This window comes from Haemaphysalis longicornis, unplaced genomic scaffold (genome assembly GCF_048455015.1).
Source record: "Haemaphysalis longicornis isolate Haplotype H1 unplaced genomic scaffold, Haemaphysalis longicornis Haplotype H1 scaffold_10, whole genome shotgun sequence".
In the NCBI taxonomy this organism is placed as follows: Eukaryota; Metazoa; Arthropoda; class Arachnida; order Ixodida; family Ixodidae; genus Haemaphysalis; species Haemaphysalis longicornis.
The window spans coordinates 156,463,522-156,484,621 of record NW_027526204.1 but is presented as its reverse complement, the minus strand read 5'-3'; the positions used below and the strand labels follow the sequence as shown (position 1 = coordinate 156,484,621).

Genomic DNA, 21,100 nt, shown 5'->3' with positions numbered 1-21,100 from the left:
GACAAGGTTCCCCATCACAGTTTAATCAGAAAATTAAGGAATATTGGACTTTCTAATGTTATTATCTCATGGATAGTGGACTACCTATCTAATCGTAAGCAATTTGTCTTGCTCGGCGATGAAAAATCTGACTTTCTTCCAGTTCACTCTGGCGTTCCCCAAGGAAGCGTCTTGGGACCATTGCTTTTCTTACTTTTTGTGAATGATATCGTATATGAAGCTTGCCCTGGTGTGGAAATGCGGTTATTCGTGGACGACTGTGTCCGGTTTGTAACATCAGCTCTCCAAGTGACCAAGAAAACCTGTCTTAAAAGTCTCGGTAGAATAGGTGATTGGTGTTCCCGCCGGGGAATGGTTTTAAACACAGAAAAAAGTGTCATAATGCGCATTACACGCAAGAAAGCGCCTTTAAGCTTTAACTACAAGTTGGGATCATCAGCAATGAAAGAGGTCACTTCTGTAAAATATTTGGGTTTGACATTAACGAATACTTTATCATAGAACGAGCACATTGACAATGTACGTTCATCTGCGTTTCGTAAGCTGTGTTTTTTAAGACAAACTTAAAGCCGCACCCTCTAATGTTAAGCTGTTGAGTTATTATTCCTTGATTAGACCAAAACTCGAGTACGCATGTATAATTTGGGACCCGTTCACATCTTCAAACATCAGTAAGTTGAAAAAAATCCAAAGGAAGGCCACCAGGTTCATATATTCTAAATTTTTCCCTTACGATTCCCCCTCAGATTTACTGCGTGATAATAACATTCCATTACTTCAGGCACGTCGGAAGAAACTCCGTTTAGATTTCCTCTCTTGTCGTCAACATAAAGCTTGGGCTAGACCCCAGTAACTATTTAATTCCTTTGTCAAGAAGGTCTACACGCCACTATCACCCAGGAAAGTTTACGCCATATTTCGCTCGCACAGACCTGTTCGAGTTCTCTTTTTTCCCCCAAACGATAAATGATTGGAACGCTGATATTCAATCCCGTTGTGTTAACTCCCTTACTTGATGTTCTCATGTTTATTGTGCATGGTTGTTTATGTTCTTCTTTTTTGCGTCTTGTTGTAAAGCGCCTGTCCTGCTTGGACCTATGAAAGGTCTGCAGTATGTACATAAATAAAAAAATTAAATTAAATTAAAGCGTTGTAGGGGCAGTTTGCATGATTTGTGACGTCACGTTTTAGGGGCCAATGAAAAGGCGGGATAAGCCTCCCTCCTTTTAGCCATACGCCGTAGAGTTACCGAGTGCCCTTCTGCCCCCCCCCCCTTCTTTTGTTCGCTGGGTGTTCTCCATTTCGCAACATGAATTTCAGATGGTATGAATTTTCGCGGTTCCAAGTGATTGCGCCATTACTACTTTATCAGTGAAACAAATGAATTTAATCTCATTTAGCTTGTCACAACTTAGATATGAGACAAGGAAGCGGGGATCTGTACATAAGTGTTTATTCCAAATTCATCAGCACTAGAGGACCCCCGCTCAGTTGAGCGTCTAGAATAGCTTTCCACTGAACAGGTCTCCAGCAGGCTAGGATGTTGACCTAAACTGGTCTAAGATGTAGCCAGGAACATGGTTGAGAACCACCTGCACAACATGATAAAAACTTGGGTTAGATGAGCAGTAAGCTTTCGGGCACCACCTTTCATGACAATATAGAGCCATCCTGTGAACACTATGGCCAAGACAGGTTTACTTCAAACGGTCCCCATCACAATAATAAGTACTATAGCCCGGACAGGTTTACAGAAAGGTCACCACCACAACAATAATTAAAGTTCAGATTTTGCAGAATACCGTATTTACTCGCGTAATGAACCCACCTTTTTTCCAGAAAATTCGGCATGAATTTGGGGGGAGAGTTCATTATGCGGGAAAAAATTTGCAACAAATTTTTTAAAAGTTAAAATTCCACACAATAAAGTTGCTAAGAGAAGCGAGGCAGAGCCTTACCATTACCGTAAAAACACCTGGGTGATTATGTAATGGAATTTCTTTTTTATTTTCTGAACATGCCAGTGGCCCTTCCTACTTCACATGGAGCAGTCCTCCTCACTGAAGTCGCTTGCGGCTTCACATTCGTAGTCGGCCCACAGCGCACAGTCTTCCGTGCCGTCAAGGCACTCCAAAACTTCTTTTCTCACACCCAAAACTTCCCTTTTTTGGGCCCACGAAACACCCGACGATCCTTGTTCACTGACCAAAAACCTTGCTTTCACCCGTAGCGTACACGCAGTGGGTCAACACTGAAATGCTGCCCAGCTGCGCGGTTTCCATGTGCATCAACGCATGCTCCACCACCTTCAGTTTAAAACCGTCTGTGCAGCTCGTACGGCGCACACCAGGAGCACAAAAAAAAATTACCGCGCCTTCCCGCGAGGGGAACACGAGTAAATGCAGAGCATTGGGGCCTCAGTACTGGTTGAAGGCAGTGTTGCTTCCATCGCTTCTTCCGTGATGCTGGAGTAGCAGACACGAGTAAACGTGGGAGCGAGCGTTAACCAAGGAAGGAAGGAGCAGTGCAGTGACTGAAGCACGAGCGACCGCTAGCCGCTTTATATTTGCAGCGCGCGCAGTAGAGGGAGAGCAGTACGGGGGGGGGGGGGGGGGGGAGAGCGCGCATGCGCAAGCAGCGCGCGCCCTTCCACGCCCCACCGCGCTGCTATCACGCACCTGTTACGCCGAGACCGCGACGGAGCGAACGGGCTGACTACGACGCATGCGCGCGCCAGCTGCTGTTGAGAGAGAGGAGGGAAGGAGGAGAGGCGCACCTGCTGCGGACGCGGAGCTGTGGACGCCATCCGACGCAGGAAGAGGCGAGGCTAAGAAATGCTCTGCATTTAAAAAGGTCGGAACACAGCCGAACAACAACACCATGGGTCGTCATGGCAAAGTCGCGGAACAGCAAGAGCAGTAAAGTGCGGAGTACATTTAGTGCTTTGTTCGCACGCCGCCAAAACCAGCCGGAATGGCAAAGAGTCGGGAAGGAGTGTAGAGTCCGTTTTGCGCTTTGTTCGCACGCCGCAATGTTTTTATGGCGCAAGGTTTTTGTGTTTAGCAGGTGGCACACCGCAAGCATGCAGTTTTTAAATTGTGAGCCACAGCATTCTCACTCACGTCTCCGGCTAGTGTTGAGATTTCTTTTTGTTGTAATACGTTTTTAGCATTTATGCATGTACTGTGGCGTGATATCAAGTTACAGCATCAGCAACCATGCTGAGATGAAAATATATCTCCGCTGCATTTTTTATTCAAAGTGACAAAAAAGTAAATTCTCAAGAATAAAAAATTACGCCCACCTCCCCTCGCGGGAACCCTGGTGTGATGCGACGCTGAAGGGGTTCCATTTTGCGTTTCCGTTGGGTCGATTACTCAAATTGCGTGGGCAATCGTCGGGTAATGCAAGAGAGAGAGAGAGCAAGTGTAGCGCGGACGACCGTCGACTGAGAGACCGGCCGGAGCGCGGCACTCCGCTTATATGCGCAGCGCGCCCTAAGGAGAGGAGACCGCGGAGAGAGAGGGCGCTGCACATACGCACAGCGCGCTTGCGCCGCGCGCAGCGCCACCCACCGGCGGAGTGAGAGAGCGCACCGCACTGCACGCGCCACAGATGTTGGGGGAGAGGGCGCGCTATCACGGCGAGAAGAGAGGGGGTGAGCGGAGGAGAGACGCAGCTGTGCGGACGCGGACAACGACGACGCAGGAAGGACAGGGCCGAGAGTAAACATTTATTTTCTGAAAATTGGGTGAGGGTAAAAAGGGGGTTAAAAGAAGACGGGCAAGCCGGCAAGAGATGCTCCTCTCAGCGTCGCATCTAAAAGTGGGGCGAGGGTTCATTACGCGAGTGGGTTCATTATGCGAGTAAATACGGTATTTCAAGCTCATAAACACCAATAATTGTAAAATCTTCAGGGAAAGGTTGCATGCACATAAGATATGATGTTTCCATCAAAGTGCAGCATTAACGCATCATCACACCTGTTGTTAAATTCCATTCCTATTCGCCGCGAGCTCGACATGTAGGTGGCGACAGAGTCGCGCTGTGGTTCGGTTCCTCAACGTTCAATGTATACACCATTTTCCTTGCTAGAGGTGGGCGCCGCCATTTGCTTTTTCTGACCAGACGCTAGCGCCGTCTATGAAGCGACCGCCGAAACCTCCGCGCTGGGCTGTTAAGTGCGCCGCAAAACGTTGGTGCGCCGTTCTTTGCGTGCGTCTGCTCGGTATCCGTGCATTACCGAGTGAACTGTAGTGGTTTGGCGTTAAGTTAACGGTTGCAGTGCTTGTGTATGTGTGTTCTGTTTTGTTTTCATCATCTGCGGACGGATTTTAGGTCCTAATTTGCTGACAGAGCGGGAAATTCCGACCCCGGCTGTTGCGAGCAGCAGTAGCAGTGTGGTGGTGGTGCCGGTGGTGCTCCGCAGTTCCGCGATGCAAACGGACCGGTATGGCACCGACTGACATAGAAATCGATATCGGGGAGTAAATACGTCTTTTCAATGCCACCGTGCTTGTTATGTTCACCGATTAGTCATGTTTACGGAAGCGCGGACGTCGAATGCGGAGCGCGCACAGCATATGTGGGTCACGGTGGTCCGTGCTCGCGATGGATTTTCGACGAGGCGATTGCTACGCTGTTGACATTGCAATGCAATATAATCTTTCTTAACTAGACTTATGACGGTTACTGACGAAACGAAATTACCGGGCGGTAATTTAACACGACCGGGCGGAACACGACATTTCACGGGCGGAAAATAACACGACCGCACAACCAGTCAAATTACTATTCGAAGGTTGAGCAAAACGGTTGACGTTCGGGCGAGTTAATATTGGTTGATCATGATCGTGATCATGATTGACCTAACTCTGCGCAGCGCATGTGGCCTGTCGCTCGGTGCCCACCTTTGTGAAACCGCTGCTTGCACCACAAATGCTTTACGCGACCAGCAGTAACTGTTTTGTAATTGTAATACTTTAGATTCCGTGGCAACGCAAAAGGATTAGAAGCTTTTCCTTTGACCGCGTTGTGAACAGGTTGAGCTATTTTCCAAGTGCAGCGTTCACGCGTATCTCGAGCTGCGTTTCCACATCTGCCTGCTTATCCTCGACCAGCAGTGTGCGATGGAGAAAGTTATCCTTTCATATCATCTGGCAGTGTAATGCGTTGGCCTGAAAAAAAGTAAACAAAACGCTGTGATTTTAAAGGTTAGATTAGATGAAAAGGGTATTGTTTAATGCCAATCGGCTGTAATGACCAAACAATATATGGCAGTTTAAATTTACTACAAGGAACCAGAAGTTATTGTAGTGTTGTATTGTATCGGTGCTCGTGAAAAATCCCCAAGTGGTCAAAATTAACCCGCAGCCCTCCACTACGGCGCGCCTCATCACCCATGAAGCGTCGGGGCGTTAAACACCATAATGAATGAATGAATCAATCAACCAATCAATGCTGTATTGTAAAGGATAAAGTTGCTTCTAACATTTCAGGGGGTTCCGTTCCCTGTCGCAGCTTTGCGTGTGATAAATGGATTTTGCTCCGTCTGCTTGCCGTCCAAGTGCACCCAACAAACCCTGGAGTTGGCCGTTGGTACAAAGTCGTTGCGATTTATCAACGGAATCCACCGATATCTCAACTCGGCGTGCGTTGGGAAGCGATGCCGCAAAAACACGCCGCAACCGCACTGCATTTTCTCCAGGCAGTGTCGTGCACATGCGTGCTGTCAGCGACTGTTTCTCGCTTTTTCTGGCTGTTCAATAACCCACCACCGCGCAGTGCTGACCAAGCGACGTTTGCGCCTTGAACGGCATCGCAGCATTGGCTAAAACAGTTGAAAGTTCCGCAAAAACTAAGCACGTGGTGCGAAATACTCCTGAACTACGCAGCAGAGCACAACGCGCCGAGCGATGTTAGCAGCCCAGCGCGCTCAGGCAACGCTGGTCGGCCGCCGAAAGAACTGGTTTGAGAGTATTTTCCTCCTTTCCCGGCTGTTTATGGAAAATGGTGTATAGCTTGGAGGCGGCAGTCAGTTTTCATTACTACGCCAAAAAAAGCAACGACTCATCGGGAATCTCAGAATGGCCGTAATTGTCACAATGAACTTGCATGCTGTGGCTCGTAGCAAGCTCGATCTTTCCAGACCATGGCTTTGAGCCTTCAATAAAAGCATAAATAGAAACAAACCAGGAAGCCTCGATCTCTGAAATTCAGCTTACAACGGCAATGACGCATTCTTGCATTTGTGGGATGCCCTGAAATGATAACACTACTAAACTGCCCCGAAATTCTTTCTAAGAGCTTACGATATTTTTTGTGTTCAAAAGGCAACATACATTACTGAATTTTGATCAGCGCAGAGATATAAATGTAACCGCTCTAACGGGTCTTTTAAATGAAATTTTAACGACTCTGACCGAAGGTTTGATGAATAACGGTTTCGGATCACTTATTTACGGCTTTCATCACAAGTGAACTTGCGAAATGAATTGTCAATGCCGCAGTACAATCAACATCTCATGTTTAGCTAGGTTTTCGCAAAGTGTGCAAACCAAGCTTCTGGGACCTCACAGTGAGCACAAGTTTTCTGTTGCGGCTGCTCTGTTGACCATTTGCGTTCCTTTTAAAATCTAACAGGTGCCTGCAACAGCGAGATGTGTTTGCATTCTTGCGTATAAGGTCACTTACAAACCCTAAAGATGGCAATAAATGAAGTTGCGCTGTTGCAGATGTAGTAAAACATTTCCTTTTTATTTCTCGTTGCGAATCAGCGCAACGGGTTCCCAGTAACTACTTTGTTTTGTAAACTGAATAGCGCTTTTGTCTTGGCATGTAATTCTTGAGGATTGGTTAAAAAATAAAATTCTGTGCATTCAGTTTTTTTTTCGGTAAGGGGGGTGGGGGGGTCCTGCCAACTTGCAAGAGCAGCGAGAAGAGAACGCGTGTTAAACTATAGTTAAACTATAGTTATCAGTATTACCTACAATCGAAACTACACTAGGCGTCGTGATCTGTAGCGGTGAAAAAGCAGTACGTATTTTAAAAACTGATTAACCACCCTTTGGTCCGGTATTGTCCAGGAATTGTGGCTCGCCTTTTTCAAAATTGTATTGAAAGCAAGCATTGTGGGAAAAAATAAAAAAAAACAGCGGGCACACACCCCTCACACATGTGGGCAACAACGCGCATTATATTACCCGTTTTCCCCTCTTTCTTTAAACTTACGTCCACCTTAAGAGGTTAAGACGTGACCATATTAGGCATTTGGTTATGCTGAGTGAGACACGTTTCTGGACAAGGTGATTCATGTCGGATTTGGAAATGATATATATGAAAATGACACACGAAATACCACATATGACAGACGCAAACTCACAACTGCTTAATTTCACCGAAAAATCCCCCCTAAATACTCCTGCGCAACCATAGAAACGTATTTTAAATAATACGTAAAATTAGCAACTCGATACAGTTGAATAAATGTTTATTCCTCCTCCTCAGTATAAACAACGACTGTCCAAAAATGGTATTTATTTTAGGAAAGGTACGGGAAGGACACGATCACACAGGCGCTTGCGGGTGTGAAATACGTGTCCCATAATGTATGGGCGATAGTGCACGGGTCGTGTGCAGTGTAAATGTTTTTGTTTGTTTCTTCTTTGTATACAAGGGTGCGGAATTTGCACGCGTATGCACAGGTCTTGTCGCTGCTTACCCGTTTCGCGTACTAAACTTTTATCCTTTAAATAATCACCACGCCACCTTCAAAAAGCACCCTTCGACGTTCCCGAAACGGCAGACGACTGCACTCAACAATAAGAAAAGTGCAATGTGTGGAAGCAATGTTTACAACAAGTTTCACACTCAAGCGGTGACCAGGGCGAAGATGTTTCGTGGAATTAAACCAGCGCATTAACCCTCAACGGCTGCTGATTATTGCGTTTCTAGAGGAAATGCGCAAGCAGAGGTAACTATGTCATTGCTTACTGCCAAACGAGCACACATATTGGCTGTTTTGTAGTGTGGAGCACGCGTCTTGCGCCGCACGCAACATGAAAAAGCAGACGACGCGAGAGCGCCATCCACACTAGGAGCGGTTCGTCCCGCCGCCGCCAGGGGCCGACTGTGTTTGCGCTTGGGGCGAATAGGGTGTATTCACAGAGCCTTGAACCGCGCAGCGGCGCTACCTGCGCGACGGCGGCGATGGTTGCACTCCGCCGCGCGGGCAGCACGTTTCCCGACGCGAAACGTTGTTTGCGGCGTGGTGCTGGCAAGAACGTTCGTGTGGACGGTGTTTTCCTCTGCGTGATTCGTGTGTTTGAGAATGCCTGGTCGTAACGAGTAGCCAGCATTGTTTTCGCTGCGAAATTCCGGGTGCAGCCGGATTACAACCACAGACCCGAAGCATGCCGAACAATGAAAGCAAGCGCGCCTTTTTTTTTTTTTTTTTTGCTGCTGTTGTTGTTGTTTCGAAGCGAAGGCCAGGGCAGTGCTTGAAGACGATATGATTTCGCGGGACGAATGCAACTGTCCGATGGTTTGACAGGCGCGGCCAGCGGCGTGAATAACCCGGTCCGTTTTGGCGCTTTTACGCTATCTAGGTGTCATCCCCGTGCGCCGATTTCATTATTTCCTCCGTTGCTTGAAGCGACCGTGGCGCGAGTTGAGGAAATTTCTTCACCCAAGGCTGATTGATTTGATTTGATTGATTGTGGGGTTTAACGCGCCGACGCAACGTAGGCGATGAGGCGCGCCGTAGTGGAGGGCTCCGGATTAATTTTGACCACCTGGGGATCTGTAACGTGCGCCGAAATCTCGTACACACGGGCGTTTTTGCTTTTCGCCTCCATCAGAAAAGCGGCCGCCGCGGCCGGGAATCGAACCCGCGACCTCGTGCCTTCACCCAAGGCTGCAAGGATATTTTATGTGGTGGTGGCGTGTGAGAGAGGAGCTGGTTTTCTGCGAAATTCCGGGTGCACTGTTCACGTCTACAACCGCAGACCCGAAGCAGGCCGAACGACGAAAGCAAGCGCGCCGTTTTGTTGTTGTTGTTGTTTCTAAGCGAAGGCCAGGGCAGTGCTTGAAAATGGTATGATTTCGCACGACGAATGCAACTGTCGATGATGATGATGATGATTAAAGGCCTCCCCTTTGAATCGGGGTGATGGCGTGCGCCATCTAGCCTATCTTAGTAGTTTGAATTTAAATTTAGTCCCTCAACTCGGATTTCTTTTTAATTCTGCCCTGCCGCTACCCCTGGATGGGCTGTTATTTTATCGACTTCCCTGCTTTTTTTCCACCAATACTCTAGCCGCTGCTTAGTAATACCTACTGCTGACCAGTTCCATCTATTGCAAAGCCCAGTGCCTCAGGAAGTAGGACTTTCCCCCCAATTCTATCCGGCTGAATCTTTTGGCATCCTATTACTATGTGGTCGATTGTTACTTTGTTTCTGCCACCTACAACACGTCTCATCCTGGGACGAATATTTGCTCATGTAAGTTCGAGTTCTCAAGCAGCCAGCCCGCGCCTCAAAGAGCAACGCACTACCTTTATTGTTGTCATAAAAGTTCTCTTTCCGGATCTCTTTTTTGCTTGCTTTGTAGATTCCCAGCGATGCCTTCTTTTCCATCCTCTCTTTCCACATGAGCGTCTCTGTTTCCTTCACTTGCTTTTTAACTGCCCCCCCTTGTTTATTTGCCGCGGTCAAGATATATTTAGTCGCCAGCTTTCGCGTCCTCTTCCGCCATTGGGTGTCCACACTTTTAAGGTACATGTACCTGTGCACTCTGGCTGCCCAGTTCTTCTCATCTAAATGTCTCAGCCGCTCCTCAAAACGTATTTTGAACGTAACGTATTTGAATGAAACGTATTTTTAACGTAGTGTGAACAAGGCTCCCATTCGGGGTGCCGAAACGTCATTGTTTTATTTTCTCTGGTGGTCGGCGTATTCTTTATTATGTACTTCAGTGTCATTCCCGACCAGACGGGCGTCTGTCGAAGCCTCGATTTCATTTCAAAACATATTTTACTTTGCGCTTCCCTCGCCTCAAATGAAGCCCAACCCATATCGCCTTGTACCGCCTCATTTGTAGTCTTACTGTGAGCTCCCAGTGCTAATCTGCTGACTGCCTTTTGGTTAACCTCCAGTACCGACAGGATATCGGACTTTAAGCATAATACGGCATTAGAGAACGTGAGCGCCGGCACCATTACCCCTTTCCAGATGCCTCGCACTACCTCGTACTTATTGTAACCCCAAAGTGCTCTATGTTTCATTACTGCTGCATTTCGTCTCCCTTTCAGTTTGAGGTGTTCTTCATGGGCATTCAGGTAGCCTTTTCCTTCATTCAGCCAGATCCCCAAGTATTTGTACTTATTTACTAATGGTATGGCCTCCTGTTGAATTCTTATTGGTGCTGTATGAGCTTCCTCGTTGAACACCATGACTGCAGATTTCTGTGGGTTAAAATGTAGGCCTAGGTACGTTGCCTCATCACCACAAATGTCGGCCAGTTTTTGAAGGTCTTCCGCATTATCTGCCAGCAACACTATATCGTCCACGTACATCAATTCCGGAATCCTTTGCTCCACCAACTCTCCATTGCTTCGGTACGACAAGTCAAAGCCTAATCCACTCTCCTCCAATCGTCTTTCCGTTCCTCTAATGTACAGTGTGAACAGCAATGGCAAAAGGGGGCACCCCTGCTTTAAACCTCTTCGAATGTATACGGGCTCTGTGCCTGTACGCCCTTCCCATGTAATATGCGCCTTGTTATCCTCATATATTGCCCTTAGCAGCCCCACAAAATCTGACCCAATCCCCTCTTCTTCCAGTATATGCCACAGCAATCCTCTATCCACGTTGTCATAGGCTCCCTTTATGTCCAGAAACAGTAGCCATGTTGGTCTGCCCTGTGCTGCCGAAATTTCGATGGTCTGGGTTATTATGAAAATATTGTCTTCTAAGCGTCGACCCAGCCTAAATCCATTTTGCAGTTCCCCTAAAATACCGTTACTTTCCACCCACTTCAACAACTCGACTTTGATGGCTTGTATCGCTAATCTATAGAGCACTGATGTGACTGTAATCGGCCTGTACAAGCTCGCCTTGTCCTTCTCTCCCTTGCCTTTATAAATCAAACTCATTGTGCTTTTTATAGCGCGCTCGATGGCTCTATACAAGTGCGTCTTTCCCGCTGGCCCCAAATGGTTGATAATCTCTATTGGGATACCATCCGGTCCTGTTGCCGTACTTTTGGGAACACTGTGTTATGCCTTTTTCCAGTCCAAAAATTCGATATTAAATTCTTTATCTGTCGCTCTTCTATTGGCCACATGTGTCCGGGTAGCCGATATCTCACGTGTTTGGCCGAAAGTATTTGCTATGACTCCATGTAGGTATTTTAATGCACTGTCCCCCAGAAGAACGTTACCGTCCCCGTCCTGTATCTGAGTCTGCACCTATTTAGTAGTTGTTCCCAATGCTTTCAAATGATTCCAGAATTTTTGGGGGGCGCTCTTATCCATCTTACGTATACCTGATACCCATTTCTCACTCGCAGTTTTAATCTTTGCTTGTACTAGTTTTTGCACCTCAAATTTCTTTTCTCGGTATCGGCTCCACCGTAACTACACCTCTTCATCCTGATATCCCATTTGTTTTGCCTTTCTGTGCAATCTAGAAGCCCGTTGTCGCTCTTCAATAGCCAGTTTAATTTCCTTGTCCCACCAGCTTCGTGGTTTCCTTTTACCCCTCCAGCGGTTTTGTTTCCTTACTTTGTATATTTCCTTCTGTATACAACTCACAACCTCGTCATATTCCCACACCTTCGTGGGCTCGGCCTCTAATTCTCTTTCGATGCTATTGACAATGTCTGCTACCTGCTTTTTGCTCAATTTCGGGCGCCCAACCTCCGGTGTTTCCTGCCTAGCCCCTCCACTGTAAAATTTCAGGATTATACGCCTGTGGTCGCTGCCCAGGCTGTTTTCTCCTTCTTCATCTATCGTCATTTGGTTCCACCGCTCGTACGTGTGCTCCGAGACCAGGCCATAGTCTATGCAAGACTGTCTATTGCCGCTTTGCCACGTTATCTGCCCGTCGCATTTATGCTCCCGGTTAACTATTACTAGTTGCTGTTCTTCACACATATCTAGAACCATTGAGCCGTTATAGTCCGTATATCCATCTAGATCCTCAATGTGGGCATTTAAGTCGCCTACTAATATCACCTCGCCGGATTCTTTAAATTTCTTTATGTCCTTCCTGAGGCAGTCCACCAACTCTTTATTTTGTTCTCTGGCGTCATTCCCTGTCCACAGATAGGCCACTCCCAACCGTGTCTTTTTTCCACCCACAGGGGTGCTACTGACTAATTTCAATTTGGAGCACAAATATTTAGGTTTTGGATCACTTTTGGAGCAGCCAAATACAAGTTTTGGAGCACTTTGGAGCAATAAATTATGAATTGTATAGAGACATATAGGAGGGTTTTTTGGGAGGGAAATCGCAAGTAACAATGGGTTGCATCGAGAATGAAATGCTGCCTTAGGAAAAACTAGTAAATGCCTAAAATTGGGACACTGAACACAGTCAGAAGATGATCACAATTTGTTTATTTGAAATGAAACTGATGACCCCACTGCACCGCATTCTAGAGCTTCTGCAATTCTACATTGACAGCTGCCAGCTTGGCCATGTTCTCGGCAAGGCTAGAATTAGCCTCAGAAAGTAGCACCTGGCCACATTCAACATCATCCGACTAACAAAACTCTTGAGGCTAGGGCGCCGGGGGATTATATGCCCTCAGGAGTGTCCCCCCGATACAAAGGGGCAGCCACCAAGCCATCATCATCAACCATGCTCCTCCTAGTCACACCAGACTTGATGAGCCCCTGGGCCCTTTCAAGCATTGCCTTTGACGAGTCCAGTACTTTTTCAATCCTTTCTTTCTCGTCACAAAGCTTCCGCTTTTTCTCAAGAGTGGACTGATTAGCAGGCGATGGTTTTCTTTTTTGTGCCTCCCGGTCTTCTGCTTCTCGTTTTAGGCGCTCCGCGTAGGCTTTGTGTGAATTTCTGACTGACTTGACCAGCTCTCGTCAGTTGCACATGGGAAGGCTCGCTTTCGTAGCGCTTCAAATAGCTCTTGACTTGGCGGATCCCATTGATGGTTGTGATAGCCAAGCGTGACCGGTTATACGAAATATGCTTATTCTCACTGAATCCCCTTTCACAATCGGCATTGCCGTGGGGAAGCGGTAGCATATAGCACACACAAGCACTGAGAGGAGAGGGTATTTTGCGGAGTCGGTGGCCAGCAGTGAAGCCCAGTAGCCGTCAACTGTGGGATGATGCCCCATCAACTACAGGCCGGCAATGAAGCGAATGCCATTCGCCAATAAAGCAAGTCACCTGTTCCGTTTTGACAATATGCGGAACACAAGCTGCAACGTACTTCAATGACTGTACTCTTTCTTCCATGGTCAGGTGGCTAGATGGATCCAGAAAGCGCAAGTGAAGAAGCAACTTGTTGTCAAGTGGAAGCTGCTTGATGAGATGCATGGCCGTCGCAATGTATAAAGCTTGAGCACCAGTCCTGAAGGCTTCCTTTTCTTGTGGATCCCAAGCCTTTATCTCTCTCTCTGTGTCTAGACCAATCTCGGGGGCTTGTTTAGACCAGTCGCTGCACCCACATCAAGACAAAGAAGCATACACTTCATGTCTTACGAAGCGGCTCAGCAACTTCTTCACGAGATTGACACACTCGCAGTACACAATGTGAATCAGCGGTTCATCTTTCTTAAAACTTGCCTGAAATACTAGAAATATTTCAGCAGTGTTCCGCAGAAACAGCATCTTGGCCAGCATCTTCTTGTCAGCAAGCGCAGCTACCAGTCTAGTCTTGAGCACAGCACCCGATGGTCGAGAATCGGTCTGGGTGTTGAAGTACGCCTTTAGTGCTTCATGCTGTTCAATTACTCGTTCAAAGCTGTCTTGAAAAGTCAGCCATCTGTTGCCGACGTGTCCAAGGAAAACGTGCTCTTGTATTCCCAGCTCTTTTTGATGTTCCTTGAGGTTCGATGATCGAACGGCATGCTTGAAGTAGTAATATACATCTAACACCATGAGCTCGACATCACTGCCGAAAGAGTTGAGGCCTGTGCCGAAGGCATTGTGCACTTTATGCAAGTTGCACTCACCGATGTCCAAAAGATTCGGACAGACTCCTTGCTTCAGCTTTGTTTTGACACTCTTCATAGTGTTAGGGCCGTCACTAAAAAAACAAAGGAACTTGTTCCTTGGCAGGTCGGCAACACTTTTTTCAATACAGTCAACCAAAATGTTGGCTGTGGCACGACCCAAGTTAAAAGACTGCAAGTGTTCAATGACAACTTTGCACCAAGCACAGCACATGAAAGAAAACACAGCATGTTGACGGAGTCACGAAATGCTTTCACCCGCGGCTGTACCGTTCAATAGCATCCCAAATCGAATGCACTGAAAACGCAAGTTTCTCGCACAAGGGCGAAGACAAACGCAAGCGGAAAGAAGAAACTTTTAGGGCAGAGACGCAACTACACCGCGGCCGCAACTTTCAGCCCAGTGGACCGGCCGCGCACGCCGTCAACGCTGCCGCCGCAGCCGCCGACACAGCGCAACTCGCGACCGGAGCGCCCTCTCAGCACCTAGGGTAAAGTCGCGCCCGCTTTGGAAGGCTCAGTTTCGAAACTGGTGAAAAAGTATTTATAAACGTTGTACCGAGTGGTACCTGTGACAAATTCAACAAATGGCGCCGAAGAGCAATGCCTACACGCCTACAAGCATACAAGGCCCGCCATTCTCGCGCTGTTTTGGTCCGCCAGGGGGCGGTAACAACTGACAAAAAAATGCAGGCAGTCATTTTGGAGCACACTGGCGCAATATTTTGTGTTTATATCAGTTTGGAGCACAGAATTTGCCTTGGCGCAAATTGGCGCATTTGGCGCAAGAATGGAAGCCCTGCACCCACCGTTCCACAAACCCATAAGTGCTCCTTACAGCCCTGATTCTCCCTTTGCCAATTCCCTCCTCGCCTAATCAACATGCCCACGCCCCCACCTTTCCTCTCTCCCGCTGCCCTGTTGCACCCCACCCATACGTAGTCATTCATCACTGGTGGCTCCTCCATATCTCTCAGGTGGGTTTCAGTCAGGGCGTACACGTCAATTTCTTCTTTCTCGAGTTGGGTTTGTATCTCAATCCCTTTTTCCTGCTTGCGGCCGCCTTGCATGTTTATATAACTAATTTTAGTTCCACGGTTTATTTTCCTTTTCTTTGCTTTACGTTACCACCGCCGTGCATCAGTGCCCCCTCCCTCCTGACCTTTGTTACCGCCTCCACTCAGTCCTCCTTCTTCTTGAACGTTCGGGGCCCCCCTAAAAAAGCCACTGCGCGGGCTGCCAGTCGGTGCCCTACAGGCTCAGCTAGACGGCCACTGAAGTGTATGCCGTCGAACACAAACGCCCCGTTGCGGCCTGCACAGACCAGGTCCCAGTTCAGGTTGACCACCTCAAACTTCACCGTTTTACCCAGGGTCCAAAGCTCCCTGTTTGCCGCAACCACCGCCCTTTCTAGTGGACCCCTGGTTTCTGCACCTCCGGCACCGTGCAAACCGCAATCTGCACATCCTCTGAGACCGCCCTCAGCTCGGTGACCCCCTTCGCAATCTGCTTTGCGAACCCTCCCCCGCGTCCCTGCAACGCATCGTTCACACCCCCCCTTATCACTACCAAGCTGCGGTCCTCCATTCTATCCCACAGTTGCCCCTTTGCTTGTTGCATTACTTCCCCGACTCTTTTTCCGGGAAGCTTACTCACCTTCACGCGTTCGTCGTCTCCCACCCTCCCCTTAATCACCTCTCCCACCCTGGCCATGTTGGAGTCGCCGACAACTATGACTTGGCGCCTCCTCTCGCCTTTAACAGGCCCTTTTGCATGTGTTCGGGGTCTACTGTGGTTGACCACGGCAGCAAACGACCTGGCTGGCGATCCACCACTTTCCGGCGAAGCCTCGGTGCTTTCTTTGCGACCCGAGTCCGCTCGGCGTTGACGGACACCGCTCTTGCGCGCAGCATCAGTCGCTCCCTGGGGTTCTGCGTTCTTGCCGGCGTGCCGCTAATCGTGCTGATGCCGCGCACTCACATCGTCTCCTACCGCCGGAGTGACGAGCTCTTCCACCCGCTTTTCCAACTGGGCCTGCCTTTCTCGCGCTTCGCCTAGCTTGGCCATCGTGCGCACCAACTGGGTGGTCTTCGCCTGCCCCGCCTTGTCAAGCTCGGCAACCCGCGCCTCGAGAGCCATCCGCGCTTCTCTCTCCTCCCTTAGGTACCCCTCCAGCTCCTCCACCTTAGCATTACACTGCTTCTCGAGTCGCTCGAAGCCTTGTCTTGTTCGTTCGCAAGGCCTACATTCGAAGGGCGCCTTCTTAGCGTCGGCCACATGCTCAAACTCGGTCTCTCCCAAGTAGCACCAGCGCAGGCACTCTTGGCAATGCACTTGGTCTTCGTCCCTAGTCCTCGGGGCCATCGTTCGGCCAACCCCTAGGCCTAAGTCGCCCCGTCACACAAACAAAGCCCGCTTAGAATTGTTTTTTTTTTCCTCCACTCGATCCGATGGTTTGACAGGCGCGGCCAGCGGCGTGCATAACCCGGTCCGTTTTGGCGATTTCGCGCTATCTCGGTGACATCCCCGTGCGCCGATTTCATTATTTCCTCCGTTGCTTGAAGCGACCGTGGCGCAAGTTGAGAAAATTTTTTCACCCAAGGCTGCGAGGATATTTGATGTGGTGGTGGCGTGTGAGAGAGGAGCTGGTTTTCTGCGAAATTCCAGGTGCGCTGTTCACGTCTACAACCGCAGACCCGAAGCAGGCCCAACGATGAAAGCAAGCGCGCCGTTTTGTTGTTGTTGTTGTTTCTAAGCGAAGGCCAGGGCAGTGCTTGAAAATGGTATGATTTCGCGCAACGAATGCAACTGTCCAATGGTTTGACAGGCGCGGCCAGCGGCGTGCATAACCCGGTCCATTTTGGCGATTTCGCGCTATCTCGGTGACATCCCCGTGCGCCGATTTCATTATTTCCTCCGTTGCTTGAAGCGACTGTGGCGCGAGTTGAGAAAATTTCTTCACCCAAGGCTGCGAGGATATTTTATGTGGTGGTGGCGTGTGAGAGAGGAGCTGGTTTTCTGCGAAATTCCGGGTGCGCTGTTCACGTCTACAACCGCAGACCCGAAGCAGGCCGAACGACGAAAGCAAGCGCGCCGTTTTGTTGTTGTTGCTGTTTCGAAGCGAAGGCCAGGGCAGTGCTTGAAGACAGTATGATTTCGAAGGGACGAATGCAACTGTCCGATGGTTTGACAGGCGCGGCCAGCGGCGTGCATAACCCGGTCCGTTTTGGCGATTTCGCGCTATCTCGGTTACATCCCCGTGCGCCGATTTCATTATTTCCTCCGTTGCTTGAAGCGACCGTGGCGCGAGTTGAGAAAATTTCTTCACCCAAGGCTGCGAGGATATTTTATGTGGTGGTGGCGTGTGAGAGAGGAGCTGGTTTTCTGCGAAATTCCGAGTGCGCTGTTCACGTCTACAACCGCAGACCCGAAGCAGGCCGAACGACGAAAGCAAGCGCGCCGTTTTGTTGTTGTTGTTGTTTCTAAGCGAAGGCCAGGGCAGTGCTTGAAAATGGGATGATTTTGCGCGACGAATGCAACTGTCCGATGGTTTGACAGGCGCGGCCAGCGGCGTGCATAACCCGGTCCGTTTTGGCGATTTCGCGCCATCTCGGTGACATCCCCGTGCGCCGATTTCATTATTTCCTCCGTTGCTTGAAGCGACCGTGGCGCAAGTTGAGCAAATTTTTTCACCCAAGGCTGCGAGGATATTTTATGTGGTGGTGGTGTGTGAGAGAGGAGCTGGATTCACCGTGCTACTCAGGCATGTTGCACACTTCTTGAGGAGTATGAGAGACGGTGAGGTGCTCTGGTGACAGTGTTCTGTGCGTTGAACGCACGAAGGTCGTCCATTTGAGCTCCTAATGAAGCGGAACAATTACGCACAGGGTCTGGGTGGAAACCATCGCGAGGTAAGTATGTGGTAAAATTAGGTATGGTGGTGACAACAAAGATCCCACCGATGATTTTCAAGTCTTTTCTTTTCGGTAAATACGAAGCGGAAATTATAAGCAGAACAAGATTATGGAACACGTACGCTTTGGCTACTTCGAAAGCAGCGCAGAGACAAGTGACAAAGGCTGCTCTAGTTTGTCCCTGCATACGTTAACGTTTTAGTCTCTGCGCTTTTTTTGAAGTAGTCAAACTGTGTACCCAGCGTCAAGCTTTAGTGTCTGATCACGTAACACGCTTGGTCATTAGAGAACAGTGAAAGGGGACGAAAAAGAATTGGATCAATTTGGATGCCCGCAATTACCTGGGAAGCGATATTGCATGTACGCGGGCGTTCACATCAACACTCGAAGTATAGCCCATGTTGAGGCTGGGAGGCCAGTATGGTTCGTCTCATCAATAAAGTACGCCGGCTACCTTAATTTGTGAACATTTTAAGTATGCGAATGTTTCAAACATGTGACGAGGTGCGAGGTGAAAGCTCCGGCACCCATCGTCCCGGGGCCCACCTAGATGAAACAGGTTCCAACAGATTCGATACTGATTAGCCATATTATCGATAACTTCTTTGGGAATTCGTCGAATGAAGACAGACAGCTTTCAAGCAGTGCCCTAGCCGTCGCTTCGAAACAGCGAAAGAAAAAAAAATACACGGCGCGCTTTTTTTATTGGTTAAGTCTCCTGCCACGCGCGTGGCACGAGCTGCGCCCCCCTGGTAACGGCTGCTGCCATGCAGAAGTGACGTCAAGCTAAAGTAATCACGTGACTTCCTGTGACGTCACAAAACAAACGTCATATTTACGTTATTTGACCATGCCGCTTTTTTGTTTACGACGACGACGACGGCAGCCGGGTGTTCACGTCTTGTGTTCCGATGTTCTCCGCCCGTGGTTCGAATGGCAGGCCTGACGCATCGTTACGTCCTTATCTCCCTGTAGAGCGGCTGCCTCGGGGCGCTTTTTTCCTGTTGGGAGGTGTGCTTGTAATTATTTAGATTGGGTATTTTTTGTGAACTTGATGTTGCATGTCTTGGTAAGCCTAACGCATTGTTTTCTGCACGCTGCTTCGCCCCGCTTTTTACATGCTCCTAGAACTGTAGTGTTGTCGTTTAATATTTTGTAAGCTTCACGTTGTTTTGCAGTTCGCGTGTTATCGGCTTTACGCGCCTGCATTTGTTGTCTACTTGTGCCTCGCTTCTTCCATGCCAAGCCTTGTGTTCTAATTCTGGAGTGGTGGCTCAATTATAAAACGTGGGGATCAGTATTTTCCATCGCGTCGCGCCGTGGCTAACGAGGTAGCTGTCTTTGATGACATGCCAACGCGAGCGACGTAGTGTCAGCGTGTGCACAAATCGAGTGTCGTCAGGTAGCGCACGGCATCATCGAACGCAATCCGACCTCGCATGTAGCTTCTGCAATTTTTCCCCTGGGGCAGTAGTACTATCGCCGAGAAATGTATCCTGACTATTCCGCAGAAACGATCTGTGCACGCGGTGCTGCAGAATCCGTGCAGGGAGCGCAGCTTCACTTCCGTGGGTGCAGCCCAACTGCCCGTCCAAAAATATCTACTCAAGATACCACTGAAACCATTGGCTGACTGGCTGGCTTCTTGTGCAAGGAGGCTCAAGCTCCAACTGTGCGAGCATGGGAGAAGTGCAGCCGATAAGATCGCCGTGTGAGCCAAGTTTGGAACTTCTGCTAATAGTCCTTTAAAATTATGGTGTGCATAAGGTTAACAAGAGACAGTTCAGTTATTGTTCATCTATGCTCAGATTTGTTGCTTAGAGTACCATTGTGCTTTCAACTTAGAAAGTCTTAGTGAAATGATAAGCAAGGCTTAAAATTACTGCTTGGCTTTTATTTCCCTTTCCTTCGCTCCAGTACCTTTCGCCTCCTCTAACCTGGTTAGGCAACAAAACTTCCTCCTGCATCTGCTTTGAGTATGTATTTTGATAGGCTCGTTCCTTCTTTACTCTTGTGTTTGGCTTGGTTGGAACTGAACATAACCAGCCACAGTACTCTCAGCAGGATGGGCTAATGAGGATGAGAGCTTATCTCGGAGGCTTGCAGTCTATGCACAAATTCCAAGTGGCCCATCCCAAGCACTCTGCGGAGTTAAACTTGACACTAATACTTGTATTTGCGTGCTTAAGCGTCTACTGTCCAAGCCTTTGGGGTAGTGAACAGGAAGAGTTTCCAATTGTGAGGGGACGTTTCACATTCTATTGCTTTTTAACTCCGCACTGTGTAAACTGTTTTGGAAAATTGCTCAAGTGAATTTACTTAGTCGTAAGGGGCATTATAAAATGTCCCATATTTCGTTCACAATGATGCAAGTCTCGTCAGAAGCCAGCTGCTAGAAAACACATTCGCGGGGTGTGTGTTGTGTGCCCATTAGCTGTTTCTTTTTCTTCCACAAAACGGGGACTTAAACAATCCTTTAAGCCAACAGGCTTAAAAAGTGGTTCATCAAGTACAACTTCAGGGTAATGGTTGGTGTCAAGCGTGACATTGCCCACTCCTGAGAGTACTTCTTAATACCTTGTGCAAGAACTGGAGCCAAGGCCACATGCGTGGATGTGAATGTCTGTCGGTGTTTGTGAAAGTTGCAGTACAGCTGGAAGGTGTATGGATCATGGGTGGCTTTAACAATAAAATGACTGCTGAACGTACTTTTGCTCTGGTATCAATGAGCAGCATGTGAGCATTGATAAGTGCTTCACTGTTGACGTTTTTGTTACACAAAAGCAGGCCATGTTAAGGGCCCCCTGGCAAATATTCATGAAAAACACTGGACCAAAAAGCTGCCAACACATGGAAACCATGTTGATCACGGCACCTTTCCTAGTACTTCAGTACCGTTTATCAGTGCTGTGTTTTTTTCCCCCCAACTAGTAAACTATCCCAGCGTTGCACCTTAAGCCAGAAATCAAACACTTGCTTGT

General features: G+C 48.5%; 1 protein-coding gene across 5 annotated transcripts in view; it reads right to left on the bottom strand.

The window, feature by feature from the left end:
- Nucleotides 1–1,437: 1,437 nt before the first annotated feature.
- Strump (WASH complex subunit strump) overlaps nucleotides 1,438–21,100 on the bottom strand; it is a 164,710-nt gene continuing 145,047 nt past the window's right edge. For all 5 annotated transcript variants that reach the window (XM_077691422.1, XM_077691425.1, XM_077691421.1 and 2 more), the window contains one exon: nucleotides 1,438–1,592. In XM_077691422.1, coding sequence (XP_077547548.1) covers nucleotides 1,536–1,592 — 57 coding nt within the window. In that variant the 3' untranslated portion in view covers nucleotides 1,438–1,535. The remainder of the gene's footprint in view (nucleotides 1,593–21,100) is intronic.